The 1,856-nt window shown below is 42.0% G+C and overlaps 1 protein-coding gene across 1 annotated transcript in view; it reads left to right on the top strand.

Annotated features, from left to right (window-relative positions):
- LOC107582524 (semaphorin-4G-like) overlaps positions 1 to 1,800 on the top strand; it is a 41,844-nt gene extending 40,044 nt beyond the window's left edge. Inside the window, exon 16 of the mRNA XM_016268416.1 lies at positions 19 to 1,800. Within this exon, the coding sequence (XP_016123902.1) occupies positions 19 to 154 (136 nt within the window). The 3' untranslated portion in view covers positions 155 to 1,800. The remainder of the gene's footprint in view (positions 1 to 18) is intronic.
- Positions 1,801 to 1,856: the final 56 nt, after the last annotated feature.

The raw sequence follows: 1,856 nt of genomic DNA, 5'->3' as shown, positions 1-1,856 counted from the left end.
CAAGATGAATGGCAACAGCTATGTGTTGCTGAGACAGACAGATGGAGACACCACGTCTCCGCTTTGTTACTCCTTCACAGAGGAGCTCAACAGGATCCTGGAGAAGAGGAAGCACACGCAGCTGTGTAGTAAACCTGATGAGAGCTCGGTGTGAAATCGAGATGCGTTTGAACTGCTCAAGTGTTCAAAGGCAGTGTCGTCGTCTAATACCCCTTCTTCACCCAGACTAACTTTAACGGGATGCTAATGAGTAGCCACAGCTGCTTTTATTGGAAGATAAACAAAGCATTGGTATTCCTCTAAAAGGAGCAAAGTCCCTCTCCATTTACATTTCAAATGTAGAGCTTGTGACTTTCAACAGACTGAGGAAAGCCCACTGGTCACAAATAGCAAAGAATGGACACATACAATGGAAATTCTACCTCTGCAAATTGTATCGCACAGCTTTTGGCTTATTTCAGCATGCTTGCGTTAAATTCAAGTTGGAGTTGGGGACACACAGCAAGGGAACCTTCAAAGCAAAAGTGCCCATCTGGGGGAATCAAGTAAATGATTCAGTTACAAACTAGTTGGAAGAAACATTTACAAGGCAGCGTTGTAAAAAAGCAACAAGATGAACTCAAATGGAGGTATCGCATGGAGCAAATTGTGCAAAACTCTAGTGCCGTCGAGCACTGAATGTCTTTGATATGTCCTTTATTTTAATATTTTCTAATTTATGCCAACACTGACCTTATCAGTGACAGCTTGTAATAATAAGCATAGTTAAAAAGAGCAGAGATAACAGACTTTAAAAATAATTAGAAATGCACTTGATGGTACTAATAGTGTAAATATAGTGCAATTATTGATAGTTTCACAGGGGTGGGAACCTAGCAAGATGACAGTATTAACCACTGAGATGCACTTTATGGACCGGTAGCATTTGTTTTCCATGAGGTGCTGCTTATTGTGACAGATCTGGAGAAGATGGAATGGATTACAAGGACAGGACCGTTGCGAAAGATGTGAAAGCGACAATATGAATTGACTCTGAATGCGAGAGGGAAGACTATGTGCACAGTATCTGTTTAACCCTGAGCAATGGACCCCTAAATGTGTCTGGGTCGTTTGACTTGAGATCTGTTATGTCTCAGATCTGTATGCCTCTTGTAGTATGATAAGTCCACATGCACAAGAACTGACATGATTCCTTGTCGGAATCCTTCATCGGAATTCCGGAGTCATTGGCTGCTAGGTCTCCATGGCAACCACAGAGCAGAGGTAAAGCTGATGCTGACCTTCTTAGATTATTCTTTTGACATGACCAATTATTACAGCACCTCTTACAGTCAGGTCTCGCAGTCTTAACAGGGATTAGCGAATTAGCGCAACGTCCTGAAATTAGGCTTCTGCTGCCAGTAAATAAACTAAATTCAATTCTAGTCGGGACATGATGATGAATGATATTGGGGGGTTTAATTATCCCCTACACTTCCAGTAAGTCCATTAAACTGTTGTGTAAATGTTTGTCCTGGAACTGCTCCAACTGCTCCGACTGCCCACACTTGAGTGCAAGAGCCTTTTGGCGTATCTCCCACTACTTAAGGGGAGCGAAGCACCTGGTTCTGTCTGTTTAGATGAGAATATGCGGATTACAATGGAGCCGAGTGGAGAACATTAAGGCCACATGTTCAGAACAGAGCTAAGATGAGCACTGCTGATAGTACAGTTCTCTCTCCTTATGCTTTGTGTCCAGACGTGTATTGTTTTTGTTTTGTTTAGTAGAGTTGGACTTCCTCATGTCATTACAAACCTGTATCTTGTTATTTTTACACAAAAGAAGACATTTTCAAGTATCTTTCCGTGGCTCTTTC

This window comes from Sinocyclocheilus grahami, unplaced genomic scaffold (genome assembly GCF_001515645.1).
Source record: "Sinocyclocheilus grahami isolate Dianchi unplaced genomic scaffold, SAMN03320097.WGS_v1.1 scaffold45.1, whole genome shotgun sequence".
NCBI lineage: Eukaryota > Metazoa > Chordata > Actinopteri > Cypriniformes > Cyprinidae > Sinocyclocheilus > Sinocyclocheilus grahami.
Note: the sequence above shows the minus strand (reverse complement) of the source record. Positions and strands in the feature narration are given on the sequence as shown.